Below are 23,219 nucleotides of genomic sequence, written 5' to 3'. Positions count from 1 at the left end.
AACAAACGAGGACCAAATTGGTTAAAATTTTTAAAGTTGAGGGACTTAATTGGTTAAAAAATAGTCAAAGACCAAATTGATAATTTCACTAAAGTCAATGGACCATTTTGGTAATTAACTCTTTTTCACTTTACTTATGGACTTCCAGTTTTTTCTAATAATGTATGTTTTGACTATCAAGTTTTTACCCATATTACTTCTTTAGGAAAACTAAACTAGATTTAAAAACTAAAACTAAAACTAAAATTGGATGAATTAGTGCATATGCCTGGTGATCCGAATGTTTATTACTATGGAAGAAATTATAATTAATAGTTAAAGTAATTATATTTCATTATATGTACGTATTAGTATCTAATACTAAATTTCAATTGTAGTATTTAAGAGAATAGATGAAAATTTAGACCGCGATACAAATTTAACAAGTTGTATGTACCTATAACTTTCCAGAATTACTATAAATAACTCCCCAGCTCATTCTCCATTTTCAATCATCTAAGCTTTATTTTCTGCTTCAAGTAGCCTTGCTTTCATCAACATCAATGGAGTTTCAACTCCTTGGAATCTTCTCACTTCTTTCTGTAAGATTTGAGTTATTTTACTCTCTTCAGAGTAATTTATTGTTTGGAGAAATCTTTCTCTCTCTCTCTCCCTATAATAATAATAATATAATAATAATATTCATATTTGTTGTGTTTTCAGGTGGCTGTTGTTGCATGCCACGCAGCTTTATCACCTGAGACTTATTGGAAATCTGTGATTCCAAACACCCCCATGCCAGGAGCTGTCAAAGATTCCCTGTCTACAGCAGGTTGTTCTTCCACCTCCATATTTTTGTACCAAATATAATCATAAATATTTTTTGATATTAAGTACTGCAAAGTTTAATATTATTACAAGTTATAATTCAGTTGGTTAGGCGGAGGCCGGGGAAAAGGCAAGTTAGCACTATATTTCTAAAAAAAAAATGTGATGGCTATTTATAAGATAAGGAAGAAATAAAGTTACCGCTTTATATATAATTTTTGACATAGAAATAAACACTTGATGTAGGTACTGGTAGAAGGAATTGTTAGGTTGAGACCAGTAAATGGCCAATTCCAGTACCCGACTCTATTGAATAGACTATTGACTTAGTTACCAGTTATGTATTGACACTTTTGGTTTGATAGGGGGTGTTGGGAAGGTCGGCGTCACGCCCAACGCGATCCTCTTTATCTACACCGACGCCGCGACGGAGGATCAGCTCCACGACGACCCCAACGTGGCCCTTTTCTTCAAGAAGAATGACTTGCAGCAAGGCAACCAGATGAAATTGCACTTCACGAAAACCAGCAACGCCGCCACTTTCCTCCCGCGCTCGGCCGCCGGAAAGATCCCATTCTCCGCCGTGAAACTACCCCAGATTCTCTCCCGTTTCTCCCTGTCCCCGGACTCGAAAGAAGCCCAGGTCATGAAGAAAACCCTCGAAGAATGCGAAGCGCCGGCGATGATGGGAGAAGAGAAGCTCTGCGCTACTTCATTGGAGTCCATGGTGGATTTCAGTGTATCTCAGCTGGGCAAAAACGTTAAGGTAAGCGGTGCTCTTCCAATTCACGTCTCCATATTTTACTAGTAACACTAACACAAATATATAAGATGAGATTCAAATATATATGTTTTAAATGTGTTATATATATTATTTAATTTGTATTTACGTAGTACTCAAAAAAAAACAAAACTAATTGTATTAACGTGTAGGCAATTTCAACTGAGGGCGGGAGGAAAAGGGAAGCAGTGGAGAAATACGCAATCTCAGGGTCCAAAAATATGGGAAAAGATGGCAAAGCAGTGGTGTGCCACAAGCAGAGCTATCCCTACGCAGTTTTCTACTGCCACAAGACACAAAACACAGAGGTGTACGAGGTTTCTCTGGTCGGAGCCTACGGCGCAAAGGTTAAAGCTGTAGCGGTTTGCCACAAGGATACTTCTGCCTGGAACCCTAACCACTTGGCCTTCCAAGTGCTTAAGGTTAAACCTGGAACTGTCCCTGTCTGCCATTTCCTCCTAGAGGACCACGTCGTCTGGGTTAATTAATTTCTTTCTTTATGTCAAATATATGTTGTTTAATAATTATGGCTAGCATGGTACCCTGCACGGTCAATAAATTATATTTTAATTAATTTTAGATGTTATTATAATAAACTAAATGATTGTGCAATATGTTATGTAATATGGCGAGTTGTCGTAGCCTCTCAAATTAAAATCTTACAAACGTAGTAGTAGGAGTAAGGATTGATCCCACAAGGAGTAACTAGTTTAATTTTTGTGCTTAGGAAAATGATAGGGATTTGTATATCTATGAATAAAGATTAAAAAGAGAAATTAAATAAATTAATAAAACGATGAATAACAAGATATTGAAAGCACTCAGAATAAAAAACATTGGTTAATAAAGATCCATCACCGGAATTTAGTACTGATTATTGATTCACAAGGTAATTAATATGCAATTGAATATTTGTCGTGAAATTATTTCATTTCCGTTTTCCCGTAGTTGTAGATAACTAAAGCAACATTAGTTGTTGAAGTACAACTCTGGTTAAGGGTGTGTTTGGAAACCTGAAAAATGAGTTCTGGAAATCATTTTCCAAGTTTTCAGTGTTTGGATGTGCCTGGAAAATCAAGTCAACGGAAATCATTTTTCGGGGGGAAGTCATTTTCCAACTTTTACACCAACATCACACCACCACCAACATCATCAACACCATACCACCACCACCTCACTACCACCATCACCACCACTACTGCCGCCGCCGCCACCACTATACCACCGCAACCATCACCACCACAGCAGCATACCACCGCAACCACCGTCGCCGCCACCACCACCACTACCACCACCGCCACCACCACCATACCACCGCAACCACCGTCACCGCCACCACCACCACCATACCGCCGCTGACGCCACCACCATACCACCGCAACCATCGTCGCTGCCACCACCACCACCATACCACCGCTGCCGCCACCACCACCACACCACCGCAACCGCAACCGCCACCACCACCACACCACCGCAACCACCACCACCACCACACCACCACCATCACACCACCGCCGCCACCATACCACCGCAACCACCATCGCCGCAACCACCGTCGCCGCCACCACCACCACCATACCACCGTTGCCGCCACCACCACCATACCACCGCAACCACCACCACCATCACACCACCACGACCATACCACCGCCATCACCACCACCACCATACCACCGCAACCACCGTCGCCGCCACCACCACCATACCACTACAACCACCGCCACCACACCACCACCACCACCACCACCACCACTGCCACCACCGTCATACCACCACCAGTTTATTATTATTATTATTATTATTATTATTATTATTATTATTATTATTATTATTATTATTATATAACAAATAACACCACTACCACTACACCACCACCACCACTATAATATTTTTGATATATTATTAGTTATTATTTTATTATATTTAAAATTATTATTATATTATTATATATTATTATACATGTTGTAATATTTTAAATAAAATAATTAAAATGTTTAATTATACAATTCTACTCATTTTCCAGAAAATGAACCAAACACACAAAAACAGTTTTCAAGAATGCAACCAAACACTGGAAAGGAAAATGTTTTCCGGAAAATGACTCATTTTCCAGAAAATATTTTCCAGAAGTCATTTTCCTGCTTTCCAAACGGACCCTAAGTTCATTACAAATTAGAATTTTTAGACCCTTAGGATTGCTAAATCTAGACATAACAACATACAATTGGTCATTTACAAACACTAGTTTCTTCATGAGCAACCCAACATGAGATAGTGTTTGACCTTGACATTTATTTATTATCATGCCATATGAAAACATTAATGGGAATTGTCTTCTTTGGAATTTGAAAGGCAATCTTGTATCAAAGGGAGTCATAGACATTCTAGGTATCAACACCGAACTCCCGGTGTAACACCCCGTGTTTCACTAAATATTTATATTAGATATAAATATTTACCAAATAGAACTATTTACTTATATTTAAATATTTTGCTAATATATATATATATATATATATATATATATATATATATATATATATATATATATATATATATATATATGTACTCAAATATGTTACTAAGGGCTTTTGTTAGTTATTTTATAAACTATGATTTTAAATACCCAAATCCCTAATTTATTGATATGATCCATGATGGACAATGGACCTTTGTCTAAAATAAAGCCAGTTAGCCTTTTCGATAAAATAAGGAGGGTCCTTCTACCTTTTCAGATTAGTATTAGGAATCCTAAATCTTTTACCCTTTCAGATTTGTATTAGGAATCCTAAATCTCTTACCCATTCAGATTCGTATTAGGGATCCTAACCTATATATAAGGGAATTAGAAGGCATTAGAACCCTATCACCCATATCTCCCTCTCCCCACACAAAATCGTCTCCCAAGAACATATTCAAAGAATTCCCCATCACCGGGCTTAGGGAGGATCGATTGAGGAAAGATCTTAGGAAGTTGTCAGAAGTTCAATTAACCTAAAAAGGTAACCCATGTCTTACAAAACCTATTTTCCTTGCTATATCTTATTTATTTGCTCCTTTGATAATCGTATGTGTGTTCTTGTAATTATGCCTTGTTAGAGCTTGTCTTAGGGTTTATGTTGTGATTGCTTGATAATCTTGATGATCTTGATATTCGTAATGTTTATATGCATAATCTTGGGTTTAAGCATGTTAAGAACTTGTCAGTAGGGTTTTATATGATAGCATCTTGATGTTCTTGAGGTTCTTCATATTCTTGAATTGCTAGGTGTTTAATCTTGAGTTTTGGCATGATTAGAGTTTGTGTTTAGGATTTAATTGCGTTGTTTCTTGGCTTATTCTTGATGTTCAAGTCCCTATTGTTGTTGTTGCGTGTTGGGAGGTGTTTGGACTTGATTTTTTGCAAAGGTGATGAATTCCCGAAGTGGGAAAAATTTTCCTTAGTATCATGTACCAGTGGGGGGGGGGGGGGTCGTGGGGGGGGGGGGGGTCGATGTGGGGTCGAACTACCGCCTGACCACCCGTTGGTACATGTGTATGTTCCCGGCGGGTGGTCGACGGGTGATCGTCCACTCGTCGTGCCCCCGCTGGAAGAAGGGTGCGTACCGGCGGGTGGTCGTCCACTCGTCTGGTATGTGATGTACGGTGGACCGTCGACCTCCGTTGGGTTAATCTCCGTGCCCCGTTTGATGTTTAGGAGTCTAGTTTGAGGTTTTGGGTACCGTTTTAAGAGTCGTGTGTCGTGGTTATTGTGGCTGTTGAGCTTTGATTATTGTTGTTGTCGAACTTTGATTGTTGTTGTTGAGGATTGACTACTGTTGTTGTTTGAGTGTTGATGGTTGTTGTTATCACTGAGCATTGGTTGTTGTGATTGATTTGTCCATGATGAGAAAAGAAATGTGATTGGTGGAAAAGATTTTTTGGCGGTTTAGCACAACGAGTGCTCGGTCATTGTGCTATAGGCACAGACCACCCTTGATTAGTTTGCTAAAGGCATAGATCAAGTTATTAGCGTTGCGGTCCATGTCATTGTGCTATAGGCTTGACCCCTTGATTATTGTGCTATAGGCACAGATCATGTGTTAATGGTACTGCGGTGCTACCAGATCGGCGGCTTTGTTGGCGGTATGTCGGTAGGGAGCATGCATGCTCCGAAGGAATAAGGGAGGCGATATAAGGGTGGCCTGGAGGTACAGGTTGGAACTGATATAAGGATGGAGAGGAGTAAAGGTTGGAGCTTGGTATAAGGTTGGAGCATGGACATGCATGTTGTTACTGTCTTGTTTGGTTTTGAACCTTAACACTGTCTGGTTATTGTTGAGCCTTATTATTGTCTAGTTTGTTGTTGAGCATTAATATTGCCTGCTTGTTGTTGAGCCTTATTATTGTCTTGTTTGTTGTTAAGCTTTATTATTGTCTGGTTTGTTGCTGAGCCTTGCTACTGTCCTACCTTGTGGTTTTAGGTTGCATGATACTATCCTTATGTTGTTTTATGGTGTCCAATCTGTTGCCGTGTCTCGAGTCTTGATCTTGGTTTTAAAGCTAGCGTTGCTTAGGATTATATATGTATTCCAGTCTCAAAATTATTTTCTTATATCTACATATATTGTACTCAAACGTGTGGGATGGGTTACCAGCATTATTCGCTGATGGTTGTTACACAATATGTTTTTCAGGTACTGATCAGTAGCTTCGGAGCGTGCTAGCTGGACTCGTGGATTTAGCGTAGATAGCTCTAGTATTAGTTAGATGGCCTGAGTGCTTTGAATTGTATTTGAATATTGATTTGTGAATTATACTTGTTTAGTTAGTTTAGCATGTGCATCCAGGTTCTCAAACCTAGATGTGGCTTAGCACCCCGGCTCTTATGCTTAGCTTCTGCTCTGTTTGATTATTAATGATAGATTCGCCTTTATTTCATAAGCTTTAAATGTTTTAAAAATTAGGGGTGTTACAGTTGGTATCAGAGCCTAAGTTTGACCCTAGGACAATGCCTTTAAGATAAGACTTTAGGATATTAAGCATGAACTCTAGGTGTTTAAGTACTTAGGACTTAAGAATCTTAGGACACGCGATGAGATTGTGAGTTTATTTATCGCTTCCCTCTAAGTCTTCCCTTTGACTTGCTCTTATGTAGTTATCTGTTATTTGATAAAATATTCTGGAATTTGCAATTGGTGATTTTGGCCAATATTTGCTCACTTTTCTTAATTGAGATAGTTAGATTATTTTGATAGTTGAATTGCTTATAACTTGATTATTTACCTGAGCATGAAAGTTGGATTATTTTCCTAATAGTTTTGTTCATAGATCGGCTAAGGACTTGGATATTGTTGCCTAATTATTTGACCAATGTGCGTTATTTGGATATTTGTTATTTGATAAAATATTTTGGAACTTGCAACTGGTAATTTTATTTAACCTATAATTGCTCACTTTCCTCAATTTTGATTGTTAGATTATTCTAGTTGATTTGCTTATAGAATACTTGCATAAGTTTGCATGAAAGTTACGGGAACATAACTTTATTTCTTAGTGGGGGGAATGTGATATGTGATCTTTATGGTGTCTTGAACTTTCATTTGAGTCTCCTAAATTCCTTATTGGTCGAGTCTTCCTTGTTCCTTGTTGCTTTATGGTTATGTTTCGGGGACGAAGCATCTTTTGAAGGGGGGAAGGGTGTGATGGTGACAACCCAAAATTTAATTTTCTAAATTCCGTTTTGAGAAGTTTCAAAGTAGCCATTTTCACTCTTCCAAAACTCTTTATGATGAAAACGGTGTTTGAATTAATTATTTTGAGCTACGTTTTAAATAAATTCAACACCGGGACTCACTCTATTTCTAAAAATTCTAAAACTCTAGGGTACATTGCATATCAAGTTTTGACCCAAAAGACAATCTGAGTGAAACCGGGAGGAATCTGAGGAACCTAAACCAAGTGGTCTTCTAGAAATTATTTTTGGAAAAATCTATTTTGACCCACAAACTATCTAAAACTATCCTTCTAGACTTTGGTCCATGTTGCATGGTGGACCACAAACTTACAATGCGTTGTATGATGTTTTTGAAAGAATCAACCAAAAGACCATTAAGATAAAGACCCCTAATTTAACCATATATATATATATATATAGGTATCTTCCTACCATTCTAAATGTATTACCCTAAACTTCATTCCTAAAACATGTAGTAATCCCAATTATATTTGTATGCTACACTTACACACACATCACTATCATCATCATCATCACCACCACCACCACCACCACCACCACCACCACCACCACCTTGCCTAATCCTAAATCTTCCATATTTGTGTCATATATAGTACATCCCTATATATTTATATATATACTTGTAAGCCTATAGAACATCCTTCCTTATACGTATTTATCTAATTGTTACGATCACATTATATACAATAACATCTCTAACCCTAAACCTACTTAGTTATATTTCTCTTTATAAATACCATGTATGAGTTAACCCTAGTTCTATCATATTTGTCCACATCTCATATCCTCTCCCTACGGCCATTTCCCTCCCAAACAAATCAAATCCTAGTTTTCTCATTGTTCATAAGTCTCTTCTCATCAAACATTAACTCAAGAATTAGGGTTCAAGTGTCATCTAGTTTAGGTGGTCGATTTTGAAATTTAGGTAAGATTTATGTCTACTCAAAATTGTTTTAACCCCATAAGAAATAAAAATATTTTTCTATGTGCCTATATGAAAATCTTTTTCCTAATTGCTTACGTGAAGATCCTTTACTCAAAAATCGATTTTTTTTTATTTTAAGTAATTGCTACGTGACTTATGACCTTCCTGAATATATATGACAATTGTTTGATTTTGCCACAATATTGAGTACATGAATTTAATTGTTGAATACGCACTAGTTTAACATGTTGAGTGGTACGCATATGTGTTGTGTGACTCCGCATGACTGATTATTATTTAAGAGTTCAAGTATGTTCACATGCCTTCATGCTCTATGCATATAGACTTAGGAAGTTATATATTTAGCATAATTGTGACAGCATATATAGGTGTGCCCATTTGCAGGTTTCGCATATAATATGATAGTTAACATCATGTATGATAAGACTGTTATTATGTAATTGTGAGTACTTTGTGCATTATGTCTTAGTACAATGATTAGGTATGCATCCTGTATTTGTGGTACTTGGCTCATGACATGCTAAATTGTACATTAGATGTCTATATCCATTCATGGTTCGCCTGTGTTGATATATGTTCATATTGTATGGCTATTCAAATTTGCACATGTGTGGTATTAGTCTCTTATTTAGGCACATAAATAAACATATTTAATTGCATGTTCGGTGCATCTTATGACCCTATATGTTTAAATCATTGGAAATTATTTAAATGACGTGAGTAAGACATCTATGCTATGTTTATATTCATGTGAATTGCATGCTCGTAGCCTCATTATTTGGTATATTTCATTAGTACAAAGGTTATAGATATAGGAATGAAGTCAACTATGTCGTTTGGGTGTAAGAATTTTTAAGTTTGATCGTGCAACAAGCCGAATTCCCTTCCTTTCCCTAACAAACCAAACGCCATTTCATTAAGAAATCCCCTCTACCACTTTAAACTTCGTTCTTGATACCTTCTTTCAATTGATTCCGTACAAGGTGACAACCTTATTCCCTAGATTGTAACTTTAAATCCCTCTGACCCTATTCCTATTTAACGTTGTTCCCAAGTTTGAAACCTAAAACTTCCATTCCCTTTTCCCTTTTGAACCGAATTTTACAAAAACCTAGTATATTTACACACACACACACACACACACACACACACACACACACACACACACACACATATATATATATATATATATATATATATATATATATATATATATATATATATATATATATATATATATTCCCATAAAATAGTTCCCTATATACTACTGTACTAATTCTGACTCTTTATTCCCAAAATGATTTCTAAGCATCGAGGACGAAGCTTCCTGTAATGGGGGGTAGAGTGAAACACTCCGTGTTTCACTAAATATTTATATTAGATATAAATATTTACCAAATAGAACTATTTACTTATAATTAAAAATTTTGCTAAAAATATATATATGTACCCAAATATGTTACTACGAGCTTTTATTAGTTATTTTATAAACTATGATTTTAAATACCCAAATCCCTAATTTATTGATATGGTCCATGATGGACCGTGGACCTTTGTCTAAAATAAATCCCATTAGCCTTTTTGATAAAATAAGGAGGGTCCTTCTACCTTTTCAGATTAGTATTAGGAATCCTAAATCTTTTACCTTTTCAGATTTGTATTAGAAATCCTAAACCTCTTACCCCAGATTCGTATTAGGGATCATAACCTATATATAGGGGAATTAGAAGGCATTAGAACCCTATTACCCATATCTCCCTTTCTCCACACAAAATCCTCTCCCAAGAACATAGTCAAAGAATTCCCCATCACCGGACTTAGAGAGGATCGATTGAGGAAAGATCTTTGGAAGTTGTGAGAAGTTTAATTAAGCTAAAATGGTAACTCATGTCTTACAAAACCTAATTTCCTTGCTATATCTTATTTATTTGCTCCTTTGATAATCGTATGTGTGATCTTGTGATTATGCTTTGTTAGAGCTTGTCTTAGGGTTTTTGCTGTGATTGCTTGATAATCTTGATGATCTTGATATTTGTAATGTTTATATGCATAATCTTGGGTTTAAGCATGTTAAGAACTTGTCAGTAGGGTTTTATATGATAGCATCTTGATGTTCTTGAGGTTCTTCATATTCTTGAATTGCTAGGTGTTTATTCTTGAGTCTTGGCATGATTAGAGTTTGTGTTTAGGATTTAATTGTGTTGTTTCTTGGCTTATTCTTGGTGTTCAAGTCCATATTGTTGTTGTTGTTGTGTGTTGGGAGGTGTTTGGACTTGATTTTGGGCAAAGGTAAAATTTCCTTAGTATCATGTACCAGTGGGGGGTCGAACCCCCGCCTGGTATCATTTTGTTGCTTGCAAAACCCCTTTCAGGTGGGCCCAGCAGTGTGAAGAAGTCGAGTTAGATTAGTCTCGTAGATAGAGATATCTAACTCTAGTTTGATTGATGCTTATGTTATGGATTTAGACTTTTTGACTTTATGTTTTGAAGATGATGTAGACTATTTTGGGGTGATGTATTTCCCCCTTATGTTTCAGTTTTTATGATGGAAGCCAGACTTTTACATTATTTCTAGTTTTACCCCTTTAGCATGTGCAATTACCATGGAGTGGTGGTTGTGGCGGTGACACTCCACTAATTATCTTTTAGTTATTTTCGCTGCTTAGTGATGTTAATGATTGTTTAGAGTTGTAATTAAGAGTTAGAAAAGTGGGGTGTTACAAATTGGTATCAGAGCGGTACGAACCGTGGGAGACTTAGGAAGTTTTGACCTTTAAGTTTGAGTATAGAAACTCTAAGTAAAAGTCCTAGGAAGGACAAGATAAGGAAAGACGTCTAAGTTGAAGTCTTAAGAAAGACTAGATAAGAAGAGAACATTAAGTGGAAATTCTAAGAAGGATAAGATTAGGGAAGAGCCATAAGTTATGAAGATTGAGATAAGAAAGACTCTAAGTTCGGAGGTAAAACCTATTTTCCTGAATTCTTTTCTGAAGATTTTAATAGTATATTGGAAAATCGAGGTTTGTTGAGGAAGTTTCTAAGAATTCAAGAAGAAATTTACCCTGATTTGGTGAATGAATTTTATGAGAATTTGTCCACAAAACATAAGAAGGGAGTGACTTCGATTGTCTCTAATGTGAGAGGCACGAAAGTAGAATTGATACCACAGAAATTGTCAAATTGGTTTGACTTACCGTTGGATGGATTGAATATGTATGATCGAGAGGATTGGGTTGCCCACGCGGGGTTGACACATCAAGAGTATTTGAGATACATGACCGGGAGTAGGGAAGAGTTCCCTAAGGAATATCGTCCCGAGAGACCTACTTTGACTGGAGAGAAGAAATTGTTAGTTTTGTTGATAGAAGAGTGTTTGTTTCCGTGTAGGAACCACTCTACGAAGATTGGTAACTGGACGTGTACCATTGCATTTATGTTGAGATTTAGTCGTGCTATCAATTTTTCAGTTTTGATCCTTAAGCACATGGCTTACTTTAAGGGAAAGAACAGGAAGAATCTGCCCTATGGCATGATGTTAAGTTGGGTTTTCAAAAAGATGAATTTACCTGAGTTGGGATAAAGAATCCAAAGAACCACTAGGTCGGCTTTGAACGCCGTCAATCTGAGATATTATGAGTTGTATCAGGTTGCTGAGAACAAATATTTTACCCTAACTAACATTGCTAAGAAGCCCTTAGACGAGAAATTTATCTGAGTGAGACTGGGAGAATTCGATTCGAAAATTCCTAAGTTTTCGGGTACTTTGCGTACCAAGATTTAAATCGAGAAATTTATCTGAGTGAGACCGGGAGAATTCGAAAAGATTTTAAACAAGTGTTCATCCAAATAGCTTTTTGAGAAAATTCATTTTCAACCCCAAAGTATTTAAAATTAGCATTTCTAGCCCTTGGTCCATGGAGCATGGTAGACCACTAGACATCCAAAATTCTTCCTAATTCAATTTCTAGCCAAGGGAAATTACATTTTTGCCATCAACCAATCATATGGGATCAACCTAGGGTTTTGTGCTCCTATAAATAGAACCCTTATCAGCCTTTGCCTCTTTGATTCCACTCCTTGCTTCCCATTTATCAGCTTTGCAAGACAACACACAGTAAGCTTCTTCAACCTTCTTCATTCAATCCTAGCCTTTCATTTCCTTAAGCTTATTTCTTCTCTGAGAACTTGATAGTATGCTAATGTATGGTTGTTGAGGTATCTAGGAGGTGAAGGAGGGTGTAGCTAGCTTGGGAAGAGGGGGGAATCCATACAAGAAGAAGAAGCTACAAGAGGTATAACCCCATGGATTCCTCTTTAAAATTGGCTCTGCGAAGCCTTAGTTTTGAGTAGAAATGAGTAGAAACTATGAGTTTTTGATGTGTTCATGCTTAGACGTGATTTAGTATTTGTTTGTGCGTTGTTGAGATTGTTTTGGACTTGTTTGGATTGGATTTTGCAGATGAAAAACCTTCTAGTGCACAACACAGTGTGCACCAGATCAGATGAACGGCCCTAGCTAGCCGTGGCCCTAGAGGAGGGCCGCCGGCTAGAGCCGTGTGTGGACGGGACTAGGGCACGGCCCTAGAGGAGGGCCGTCGCCTAGTCCCGGTGAAGTGACGGGGTGTGAGGGGCGGACCACGAAGAGTCCCGCCCCAGGCCCCTGACTTTGATTCTGAGAAGAATCTGTGCAGTGGCCGAGCCCTTGTGGCTCAGCTACGTGTCGTTTCGGGCCGAGTGTTACGGGCCCTTGTAGCTCTGCTCTTCGGACCATCTCGACCCACGTTTTGGCTTTGATTTCGTTGGATTTGGATAAAAAATGAGTATCTAATGAAGGAATTATTGAAGAATTGCTACATAGTGCATATTTGCTTAGTTCACTATGTGTGAGAAATATTTAACTATGTGATCTGATGATGTTTTTATTGAGTAAAGAAGCATGATCCTTTGAGAATATGATTTATTATGAAAGCATGATTAGATTGTGATACATGATCAATAAGAATAGAAGCATAATTGTTGAAGTGAATTGTATAGAATTTGCTATGTTGCAAACCGAGCATGATATTATATTCTTGAGTACTTCATGTCATTTTATACATGGTTTAGAAGCATGCTATAGAGCATTTTGGCATCTCACATATGTCATATTTCAAAAATGCATAAGGGGCCAACGTGAGCCCAAGTATTGTTTTCAAAAAGCCATAAGCATGTGATATATCATTCTTCGAGGCATTGAGAAGTAGTAGAGTTGTTTGCATGCATGAGATTGATGCATGAGAGATATATTTATGTATTATCTATATCGGTGAGGTTTTGGAGGATACTGTTTGGAATATGTCCTCTCGGGAGATATTTATGGACATTGCGGTCCCAGTATATGTAAAGCGGCGTATTGCCACGTTACGAGGTTGGAAAATTCCCGTCAGGCTTGGAATCCTGGTTATGGGGTGTGCGCACTAATAGTTCGATACCTGATTCCATAGAGTTTGAACCACGAGATTGGTTCCATAGACGGTAGGAGATATTGGGTCGGATTTATGCCGTTCCCGATAGGGTAATTCATGCTTCGGTGAAATCCTAAGCCGCCTACGAGTAAAGAGAAAGAAGAGAGTCAATAGAGACTCAAGAAATAGAGTCAAAAGAGACTCAAGATAAAGAAAGAAAGTCAACAGAGACTCAAGATAAAAAAAAAGAGAGTCAAAAGAGACTCAAGAGAAAGAAAGAGACTCAAGAGAGTAACAAAGAGACCTACACAGAAAGTACTCTATTTTATAAAAGAGTGTATGAGTATATATATATATATATATATATATATATATATATATATATATATATATATATATATATATATATATATATTATTACACTAGATTGCATAAGAGTATGATTATATTATTGCACTAGATTGCATAAGAGTATAAGTATATTATTGCACTAGATTGTATAAGAGTATGATTGTATTATTGCACTAGATTGCATAAGAGTATGAGTATATTATTGCACTAGATTGCTTAAGAGTATGATTATATTATTGCACTAGATTGCATAAGAGTATGGTTATATTATCGCACTAGATTGCATAAGAGTATGAGTATATTATTGCACGAGATTGCATATGAGCATGAGTATATTATTACACGATATTGCATATGAGTATGAGTATATTATTGCACGAGATTGCATATAAGTATGAGTATATAGTTACACGAGATTGCATAAGAGTGTGACTATAGTATTGCACGAGATTGCATATGAGCATGAGTATATTATTACTCGAGATTGCATATGAGCATGAGTATATTATTGCACGAGATTGCATATAAGTATGAGTATATAGTTGCACGAGATTGCATATGAGTATGACGCATATTATTGCACGAGATTGCACGAGAGTATGATTATAGTATCGCATGAGATTGCATATGAATATGTTTACAGCTTTGCACAAGTTTGTATATGAGAGTGATGTATAGTATTACATGAGATTGCATGTGAGTAAAGTATCGTATAAGATTTCATAATGAGAAAGTTGACTTAAGATTTTCCATTGAGTATGATTGTCTTGTTGTACTACAAGCTCTATTTATCAAGTTATGTGATGAGAATGTGAAAGTATGAGAATACCTGTTATATGGTCTATTAGCATGATCCTATCTGTAAGCATGAATTGCTTGTTAAGTTATTTGAGAAGTTTGTATGTTGATGAATCTATGTGATCAGTCTTATACATGTATGAGAGTGCCAACTGATATTATAGGGTGCAAGCATCTAGAAAGAATGTGATAAATCTAAAGATGATTTGAGATGAGCTTATTGCTATAAAGAAATCAAATGTTTTCTAAGTAAATGCTAGAATGATTTACAGGGTTGAGTGTGGTTATACTTAGCTTCGTGGTAACGGGTGTTTTCCTATTTGTCTATGTGTTGCTTGCAAAACCCCTTTCAGGTGGGCCCAGCAGTGTGAAGAAGTCGAGTTAGATTAGTCTCGTAGATAGAGATATCTAAACTCTAGTTTGATTGATGTTTATGTTATGGATTTATACTTTTTGACTTTATGTTTTGAGGATGATGTAGACCATTTTGGGGTGATGTATTTCCTCCCTATGTTTTAGTTTTTATGATGGATGCCAGACTTTTACTTTATTTCTAGTTTTACCCCTTTAGCCTGTGCAATTACAACGGAGTGGTGGTTGTGGCGGTGACACTCCACTAATTATCTTTTAGTTATTTCCGCTGCTTAGTGGTGTAAATGATTGTTTAGAGTTGTAATTAAGAGTTAGAAAAGTGGGGTGTTACACGTATAGACCAAAATGGCTACGCACTAGCAAGCATTATTCCTCTTGAATTTGTGACACCCTATTCAATCAGTCGCAAACCTTGAGGTTAGCTAATCACACATTGCAATGTACACACAATCCTAAGACATTCTTTCCCTCTTGATTTGGTATTTGTTTTTGTGTATGTTTTTTACACTCGCTCTCACTTGAAGCATGTTTACTCTATATCAAGACTTCCTAAGCTTGAAACCCTTGCCATAACACACTCCCAAAATTTCCAAGTTATCACTCCTTGAGTACCACACTCGGGAGCTTACACTTCCGTTTTTCACCCTATCAATCATCTACACGATTTTTGCACACCTACTCTTTTGACAAAGGAGGCGAGGCCACGCCGAACCCGAGCTTAAGAGGAAGAAGCTGAAAAATAAAAGAGAGGAAATTTTGGAATACCGAAATGGCGCCATTGCCCTGGAGTGGTAAATTGTAGCTTTTGAGTTTGCGAGATAGTAAATAAGTCCAAGCTTTGAATCTTGATTTGAGTTTTCTTTAAATTGTTCAATTCTTGCTTTTCTTTCATTTTATTTGCTTTCTTTTACCCTTAAGTGTGACTACTTCTAGTTGCACGAATTCGTTTCCTTTACTTTGAATTGAAGGTTGATGCACACCCGATCAAAAGGAGGTCAAAGACTAATCCCATTAAATCTGGAAGTTCAAAGAACCACGAGAAGAGAATCAAGGATAGTGCATATTCAAGAAATAAGAAGCAATATGGGATCTTCAAGCGCGGTAAACAACCATAACATGAACGAGATGCCAGGACCAAGATCCACACCACCACTAAATGAGCAACCTCAACTAGAACTCAATGTCTTCTAGGGATCTCCACCTCGAGAACACGTGAATAATCATGAAGGACGCAATGAGGAAATTCCAGGACATGCAGTACCACTAAGGAGAAACGAGTTTAATGATGCACCATGAGAAGAACGCATGCATACCATAGCAGAGTACATGACAGCAAAATTTTCTATGCAAAATTTCATCTATATTCCACCGATGGAAAGGAACAATTTCACGGTCCACCCGTCCGTCATTAATCTAGTTCAGAACAATCGATTCAGCGGGATTGTCATTGGAGGATCCGCATACACACATGACGAGATTTGTCAGATCATTCAGCATGTTCAGACCCAAGGGAATACCAGAGGATATTATTCGGCTCACACTATTTCCGTTCTCAGTAATTGGGGAGGCGGCAACTTGGTTAGATTCACAGGACAACGAACATTTTCGTTCGTGGGGGGCAGTTACATCGAGAGTTCATGAACGAGTTCTTCCCGCTCATGAAAACGATGAAGGTGCGCAAGCAGGTTCAAGACTTTAAGCAAAGTTCATTGGAGTCGTTAGGAGAAGCGTGGAGGAGGTTTAAAATGCTACGCAGGCAGTGCCTACTAGGCTTACTACATCCTTGGGACCTAATCAGTTCGTTTTATGGAGGACTTGCCGACAATAGTAAAATGCTACTAGACTCTTCATCACGAGGAGCATTCGTCTCATCATCACCTGCAGACGCAGAAGCTCTAATCGAAAGAATCTCTTCCAATACCTCTTTCTGGCATAATCGAAGGGACACAAAAGCAGGGATGTACGAGGTGTCGAGAAATGTAGCCCAAGACGCGAGGGTCGAAGCAATGAGCCACAAGATAAGAAACCGCAAAGCATGATCCATAAGATGGAAGTCAAGAATTAGTAATGCATGTCTAGCGTTATACTGTAATGTATGTGGATGGTCGCACGACACTGCAGAATGTACTTCCCCGAATGCAACAGAAAACGTGGATGCAATAGCATACGCACAGGGGCAAAGAGGAAATTCTAACGAGAACAATAGTGGTGGTGGATGATATGGTTAGAAGCCAACTATAGGTTAGAATCAAGGGAGCCAAGCTCAAGGGAGGCCACAAGCTGCACAAGGTAGTAAACCCGCCTATGGTCAGAATAGAGAAAGTGGTCAAATTGCCTACGGCCTACAAAACGGAGGAAGAAACAACGCTCTCTATAGACCACCACACGCTTCCCAGGGCGAGATGCAACCTTACCAAGCTGACATTCGAGAAGTAGGTGAGAGACTATCCAGGGCTATTCAGGAATTTAAAAAACGATCACATACTTCTAAAACAAGATATCACTCAAGAATTTAGACAGGAACGAGCCGCAATGAGGCAAGAAATGCAAACATCCATGAAAGGTCTTGAAACACAACTGGATCAACTTGTAAAGATGATATTTGAACAACATTGGGGATCCTTTCCAAGCACGACAGGAAACAATCCAAAGGAGAGAGTGAACGCAATCTCAGTACAAATTACCCAAGGAAGCGAGATCTCGTATGAAGAGGAGGAAGGGGAACCAGCAAAGGGAAAGGCTTTTGCGGTCGAATAAAATGCAAAGAATAATGAGGTGAGGACTAAGCCAGTGACACCTCATTACCGGCCACCGACCCCGTTTCCTCAAAGGTTGGTAACCATGGCCGAATTGGAGGAAAAAGGTAAATTTAACGCATTATTGAGAAAACTTCATATTAACATGTCAAAAAAGATCTTGTGAAGCACAAGAAAGAGATTCGTGATGAATCATGAGTCCACTTGAATGTAGAATGTTCGGCAGTACTGGATAAGGGGTGCCCCAGGAAGAAGGGTGACCCCGGTGCATTTATAGTACCATGTGCGGTAAAAGATCTTACCTTTGATAATGCACTTGTCGACCTAGGTAGTTCGATAAATGTTATGCCTTCCTTTATGTTTGATAGACTGATCATGCCACCATTGACTCCTACTGGTATGACCTTCCGACTAGCCGATGGATCCATTCGTTATCCGAAGGGCATCGTGGAGGATGTACTAGTAAGAATCAAGGACTTTATAATCCCAGTTGATTTTGTAGTGCTAGACGTGGGACATGACAATTTGGACGTGCCGCTAATCTTCGAAAGACCATTTTTGGCAACCTGTCGAGCTATTATAGACGTAGGGATGGGCAAGCTCACATTGCGCGTCGAAAATGAGGAAGCCAAATTTGGCATGACTACGGATGAAACCCACGAACATGAAAGGAAAGAATAAGTCCAAAGCCAAAGCAACTTTCTCGTGGAAGACCAAGAACCTGACTTGGAGAAAGAAATGGGGATGTCTGCAACCACAATGCTTTGAAAATGATTGATGGAAACAAGGGTACATCGGGCTAAAGACGTTAAACGTAGCGCTACTTAGGAGGCAACCCAAGCGTTTTTTGTTTTGTTTTGTTCGTCTATTTTTGCAATTTTAATTTTGTTTTTACATATGCAATTTTATTTACATTTTTGTACAAATTTTCGGGAACTAAGGTGTTACAGGAACTCATGTGGAAAAATCCAGGGTGAAAGAACAAAGAAGGAGCGAAAAGGACCACACTAGGTCTAATTCACGAGCGTGAATCACGCATGACACGACCGTGAATGGGTTCGGTAACCCATTCATGCAGCTGTTACGACGTGACTTCGACATGAATTAGATTATGGCAACATTCACTCCGCTATCATGAAGTGACAGCAGCGTGAATGATGTGCCGAATGCACCTCGGCCGAGAGCTTCACACAATTTTGCCCTACAAGAAGACCTAATCTTCTTCTTTTTTTCCTTAGTTCTCCATTCACGCAAGGTGAAATTTCTCTACACCATCTTCCCCATCTTTTGCTAAGTAGATTGAAGGAACTCTAGTTCACCATCGAGGTAATCTTCTACAAACTCCATTGTTGTCTTCTTCACCAAAACTTTATCTCTCTAAGTCTCTAAAATGGTGGAACAATTTTTGTTGGATTATTTGCTTCATTAATGATGTAGAATTCTTCTATGAACTATATAGAACATCTTTATGGTTGTAATTTTAAGTATATTATGCTACATTGTTGGATTTGATTTTGCTCTTGAACCCTAGTTTATGAAGAAGAAATTTTGTATGGATTGTGAAAATTTGGCATTGCATGTTGAAATTAATGAGTGAAAAATACAATTAGATGATACTATAACTTTTGTATGCCATTATTTTGTATTTAGATCATCTATATTATTCAAATTGCATATTCAAGATTGCAAGGATTTGGGAATTGTTGACTTTGCTCTTGAAATTGAATTTGTTTGAGCATGCATTGTGTGAATCCCATGTTAATCATGCTACAAGAATTGTTTGCCTATAATACTTTGTTGGAAAAAAAAATGAGAGAGAGAGGGAAAAATATAGAAGGCAAGAAAGAGGAATTTTCCAAAATTCATGTCGAAGGAAGAAAATTGTTGGTTTGTGATTAATTGTTTGATATTACCTTGTGTGTATAGCTTTATTAAGTTCATATAATTGTTTAAATGCTTGAGCAAGAATGAGTTTCGTTTTGATAAATTAATGCTTTTAGGTTGTTTTTAATTGCAAGAATAATCAAATTTCATGAATTTTGACCTAAAAATTACATGTTCGGGTATGTGTGAATTGGAGTATATGTGCCTATCACGAATATTTGAGTTAAAATTGTTGGCGTGGAATGGGTTGTTATTCTATCTTGTAGGAACACCACGGTAAGAACAAAGGAAATATCGAAAAAGGCAAAGCATGATAGACCCGAGGTCGGGAGCTCACATAGAAAACGACCAGTAGAACCAGAGCCGTCCAAGGAAGATGATTTGTCCGAGAAGGGTAATGCCGATTCCGATCTCGGAGATTGCTATGACGGGAATTCGCCCGGTACCTCGATCAATGAGGGAAGAAAGGACGGTAGAGCATAGTCAGATACCTCCAATAGTAGCTGTTAGAGAACTTGCCGCAGTCAGAGTCGAGCCCCCAAACCTGCCTACAGTGCCTGCTAGATTTCTGCCAGTGACTGATTGGAATTCCTTGATTGCCTTCCAATACCAGTTGCACCTTGAAACCATGAATACAATAATCAACACTTTTGGGGCCAGCACAGCACCAAGTGGGAACCCGCCCTTATTCCATGAAGAGGACGGGGACAGCACAGGCAGCCCCATCTGATCCTGACTCAAAAGAAGTACGTTTTACCCCATTCCGCCCATCACATGATCTTTCCCACTTTACCCCTGATCCCGTGAATTTCTGAACATTGTCCTTGGTTCCTGGATAAACATTAGGTACCCTGTGTGTGGGGTGCCGACTTTACTTTTCTTTGACCATTCCTGCACTTTTAATTTCTTGCATTTATATTCCTGCAGTTTTAAATTCTAGCATTTTAAATACTTGCACTTTTATTCAGCATTAATCTTAGAATATCTTTGAAGCTTTTAAATAAGTGTTTGAATCTTTCTTTACTATGATATTGAGCTTATATGTGTGAATGATGCCCAGATTGATTGTCCATAGTGAAAAGGTTGGGGCAAAGGGTTTGATGATGGAAATTGAGTAATCTCTTGCAATAAAGAGGGGGCTAATTCTCTATCCCTATTTACTCTTTTACCCCGGTTTGCAATTTTAAAGTGTGGAAAAATGTTTGGTGCATATATTGTGTTTTAGTTATGTCATTTGTCATGCACTTAGTTCTTTAAGTCCCATGATTTGTTTCTAAAGTGTGGAAAAGGACACCCTTCAACTTGCTTAGTTCTTGTAATTGGATTGTAGATAGAACCTTTGTAGCCTGTGCATTTGGGTTTAGAATAACTTAAGCGTGACATAACACTCCATTGAGTTTAAAGTTTTGAATTCGCTTCCACATTTCTTTGACTTTCTGTATTTAAAAAATGGAGGTGTTACAGTTGTATCTAATAATTAGCCTAATCGAATATATTATGCTTACTTTTACCTTTCAGGCAGTATGTACATGTTGAAAGAGTTCAAAAGTTTTTTAGTTATTATAATAGCATTACAGTTTTCTGCTATGATATATATAGAGAGTAAATACCACCTATGGTCCCTCGAGTTTGGTGGCATCGCCATCAATGGTCCCTAACTTCCGTAATTACCATCCGTCATCCTCCGAGTTGTCAAAAGTTACCTTCTAGCGTCCTTCCGTTACTTCCTCCCGTCTCAGCCGTCAAAATGGAGGGTAATATTGTCATTTGACTTATAAAAAAAAGTTAATACCAGCCAAGGTCCCTCGAGTTTGGTGGTTTGGCCATCTTTAGTCCCAAGTTTCCATATTCCATTATTTTCCTTCTTTCATGTTCTCTTCTTCAAATGTATTATTATTACTATTATTTATAGTTATTATTAAATTCTTATTAATATTACTATTATTTAAAGTTATTATTGTTATTATTAAATTATTATTATTATTGTTATTGTTATTATTATATTATTAGCATTAAATTATTATTATTATTATTATTATTATTATTATTATTATTATTATTATTATTATTATTATTATTATTGTTATTGTTATTATTAAATTATTATTATTATTATTATTGGTGGTTTGGCCATCTTTAGTCTCAAACTTGGCCAAACAAAATTAAAGAAAGTTGGTGGTTTCTCAACTTCCAACTCGAACTCCCTCTTCTCCTATACAATATTAAAGAAAATTTACAAATGTATAGGGGTCGTTTACTTCATTTATCTGTTTTTCCATTTCCACTTTTTCATTTCTCCATTTCTCCAGTTTTCTTTCTCCATTTTTCCAGTTTTCCTTCTCCATTTTTTCAGTTTTCCATTTTTCCATTCCTCCAAATTTTTATTTCTCTAATTTTCTGATTTTATTAAATACACTCATCCTATATAGCATTTGCACATTTCTACAACAACAACAACAACAATAATAATAATAATTTAAAAATTTAATAATAATAATAATAATAATAATAATAATAATAATAACAATAAATAATAGTAATAATAATAAGAATTTAATAATAATAATAATAATAATAATAACAATAAAAATAACAATAACAATAATAATATGAATATAATAATAATAATAATAATAATAATAATAATAATAATAATAATAATAATAATAATAATAATAATAATAGCATTTGTACATTTTTACAACAACAAAAATAACAACAACAACAACAATAACAATACTAATAATAATAGTAATAATAATTTTAAAAAATAATAATAACAATAATTAATAATAATAATAATAATAATAATAACAATAATAATAATAACAATAATAATAATAATAATAATAATAATAATAATAATAATAATAATAACAATTTAATGTTAATAATATAATAATAACAATAATAATAATAATAATTTAATAATAACAATAATAATAATAATAATAATGATAATAATAATTTAATAATAACAATAATAACTTTAAATAATAGTAATAATAATAATAAGAATTTAATAATAACTATAAATAATAGTAATAATAATACATTTGAAGAAGAGAATATGAAAGAAGGAAAATAATGGAATATGGAAACTTGGGACTAAAGATGGCCAAACCACTAAACTCGAGGGACCTTGGCTGGTATTAACTCTTTTCGTATAAGTCAAATGACAATATTACCCTCCATTTTAACGGCTGAGACGGGAAGAAGTAACGGAAGGACGCTAGAAGGTAACTTTTGACAACTCGGAGGATGACAGATGGTAATTACGGAAGTTAGGGACCATTGATGGCGATGCCACCAAACTCGAGGGACCATAGGTGGTATTTAATCT

The 23,219-nt window shown here is 36.7% G+C and overlaps 2 protein-coding genes across 2 annotated transcripts; both read left to right on the top strand.

Annotated features, from left to right (window-relative positions):
- The first annotated feature begins 469 nt into the window (after positions 1-469).
- Positions 470-2,200, top strand: LOC109176723 (BURP domain protein RD22-like). The gene is made up of 4 exons (XM_019326121.1): positions 470-581; positions 703-811; positions 1,173-1,573; positions 1,741-2,200. Exons 1-4 carry the CDS (start codon positions 543-545, stop codon positions 2,074-2,076), a joined length of 885 nt encoding a protein of 294 aa, XP_019181666.1. The 5' UTR covers positions 470-542; the 3' UTR covers positions 2,077-2,200.
- Positions 2,201-18,077: 15,877 nt separating this feature from the next.
- On the top strand, positions 18,078-18,673 carry LOC109176714. The gene is made up of 2 exons (XM_019326111.1): positions 18,078-18,099; positions 18,207-18,673. Exons 1-2 carry the CDS (start codon positions 18,078-18,080, stop codon positions 18,671-18,673), a joined length of 489 nt encoding a protein of 162 aa, XP_019181656.1.
- Positions 18,674-23,219: the final 4,546 nt, after the last annotated feature.

The sequence above is a fragment of the Ipomoea nil genome, unplaced genomic scaffold (genome assembly GCF_001879475.1).
Source record: "Ipomoea nil cultivar Tokyo-kokei standard unplaced genomic scaffold, Asagao_1.1 scaffold0753, whole genome shotgun sequence".
NCBI lineage: Eukaryota > Viridiplantae > Streptophyta > Magnoliopsida > Solanales > Convolvulaceae > Ipomoea > Ipomoea nil.
Note: the sequence above shows the minus strand (reverse complement) of the source record. Positions and strands in the feature narration are given on the sequence as shown.